Source organism: Penaeus japonicus, unplaced genomic scaffold (genome assembly GCF_977035675.1).
Source record: "Penaeus japonicus unplaced genomic scaffold, GWHDUDI00000001_assembly GWHDUDI00000037, whole genome shotgun sequence".
Lineage (NCBI taxonomy): Eukaryota > Metazoa > Arthropoda > Malacostraca > Decapoda > Penaeidae > Penaeus > Penaeus japonicus.
Window position 1 is genome coordinate 6,502,331 of NW_028234439.1, and position 2,500 is coordinate 6,504,830.

General features: G+C 40.9%; 1 protein-coding gene across 1 annotated transcript in view; it reads right to left on the reverse strand.

Moving 5' to 3' along the window:
- The window catches only part of LOC147467171 (uncharacterized), a 14,595-nt gene that overhangs the window by 627 nt on the left and 11,468 nt on the right, over positions 1-2,500 (reverse strand). Inside the window, exon 4 of the mRNA XM_086532451.1 lies at positions 1-2,500. This exon is cut by the window's left edge and continues 174 nt beyond it; it is cut by the window's right edge and continues 1,610 nt beyond it. Within this exon, the coding sequence (XP_086388577.1) occupies positions 1-2,500 (2,500 nt within the window).

The following is a 2,500-nucleotide window of genomic DNA, read 5'->3' on the forward strand; positions in this document are numbered from 1 at the left end:
TCTTTAATAAATCTGTTAGTGGAGCTACTACATCTGAGAAGTTCTTACAGAATCCTCGGTAATATCCTGCCATGCCAAGAAACCTCATCACATCTCGTTTTGTTTTGGGTATAGAATAGTTATCTATTGCTTCAAATTTTCCATTCAAAGGTCTGACTTGACCCTGACCTACAATATAGCCTAAGTAAGTAACTTTTGCCTGAGCAAAATCACTTTTAACAAGATTAACCGTCAAGTTCGCCTCTGTTAACCTGTCAAATAACGCCCGTAGCTTGATTATATGATCATTCCAGTTATTAGTGAATATAATCACATCATCGAGGTATGCCTTACAGCCGTCAATACCTGCTACCACGCTGTTGATTAGCCTCTGAAAAGTTGCAGGCGCTGTTCTAAGACCGAACGGGAGGACGCGGTATTGATACAAGCCATCGGGTGTCACAAAAGCTGAAATGCGTTTCGCTCGTTCCGTGAGAGGAATCTGCCAATATCCCTTTAACAGATCAATTTTTGTTACAAATGTAGCATTACCCACTTGATCAATACAATCGTCTATCCTGGGAATAGGATAACTGTCATCTTTAGTTAATGAGTTTACACGCCTGAAATCAGTACAAAATCGCATAGATCCATCTGCCTTCGGAACTAATATACAAGGAGAACTCCACTCACTCATACTAGGCTCGATGATCTGATTTTCCAACATGTAGCTTATTTCTTTTCTTAATTGATTCAATTTTAAGGGGTTAATCCTATAAGGATGCTGTTTGACAGGTGACTGACTACCAACATCAATATCATGATATATAAGTTTAGTCTTGCTCGGAACATCAGAGAATAAATGGGAGTATTCATATAGCAAACAACTTAACTCATCTTGCAGAGGCTCGCATAAATGACTAATCTTGCATGCCAAATCTCTCAAAATTTCAGAGTTAGATATTTTAGGTTGGGGCACGTCATCTAGACAGTCATCATCCTTCCCCTTACATAATACTCCAGTGTCTATAATCTCATTTACCATGATTTCTGCACGTTTACCTTTATCCTTACTTACAGAAAAATCATTCCGTTCGAGATATGGCTTCATCTGATTGATATGACACACTCGTCTGTTCTTACGTCTCCCTGGAGTTTGTATTACATAGTTTAAATTACTTATCTTTTTCTCCACAACATAAGGACCATAGTAACGCGCTTTCAGTGACGGTCCAGGGACGCGTAAGAAGACCAGCACTTTATCTCCTGATGAAAAAGATCGAAAGTTAGTATTCTTATCGTACCAGGACTTCATGCGTCCCTGAGCCTCACTTAGGTTTACTCTTGCCAGTTCACAAGCTTTGCTTAATCTAGCTCGAAATTCCATCACATAATTCAGAATATTTGAGTCTCCATCACTACTCAACCACTTTTCCCTCAAAATTCTTAGAGGACCTCTCACCTCGTGACCAAAGACAAGCTCAAAAGGACTAAAGCCCAAAGACTCTTGAACACTTTCTCTGACAGCAAACAACAGCATCGGAATCCCTTCATCCCACTCTTTCTCCGTGTCATGGCAGTAGGTTCTGATCATATTCTTCAGAGTCTGATGAAACCTCTCAACTGCGCCTTGTGATTCTGGGTGATATGCACTTGAAATATGATGCTCAATACCCAACACTTCCATTGCTTGTTGAAAGACCCCAGATAAGAAATTACTGCCCTGATCGGTTTGAATAAACTGTGGTAACCCAAAAGTCGTGAAAAACTTTGTTAAAGCCTTAACAATTGCTGAAGCACTGATTTTCCTAAGAGGAATCGCTTCCGGATAGCGAGTCGTCTGGCACATTATTGTCAGGAGATATGCATTACCAGCCTTGGTCTTAGGGAGAGGCCCTACACAATCTACAATAACCTTGCTAAATGGTTCAGACATTGCGGGTATCGGATACAACGGGGCGGCAGTGATTTTCTGGTTTGGTTTCCCAACCACCTGACACTGATGACAGGTCTTACAAAAATGCACCACATCTTTCCTCATGCCCGGCCAGTAAAAGTATTTCTGTATCCTACTACAAGTCTTATTAATGCCAAGATGACCTGCCATAGGCGAGTCGTGAGCTAAAGTCAGTATTTGTTTCCTATAGGATTGGGGGATAACAATTTGATGCAACGTGAGCCAATCATCCCCAGCCGACACACATGGTGGTCTCCATTTTCTCATTAAAATACCATCCTTCATATAATAACCCGTAGACACATCCGAAATTTCAGCCTCCGTCAGAGCTAACTCAGCAATCTTACTTATTTCCGTGTCCTCCTTTTGCTGATATATTAGATTCTTTCTGTCCACAGGAGAACTTAGCTCGTCTGGAACCTCACTATTATCGGATTCATAAGAAAATAACTCTTTTAGATCTATACTCAAGTCTTCCTCCACAGCGTCATGTACCTGAGATCTTTTTCTATGATTTTCACTCACAGTGGCCACACTAGCCAGCCTATTCTTCTGGTTCTCACG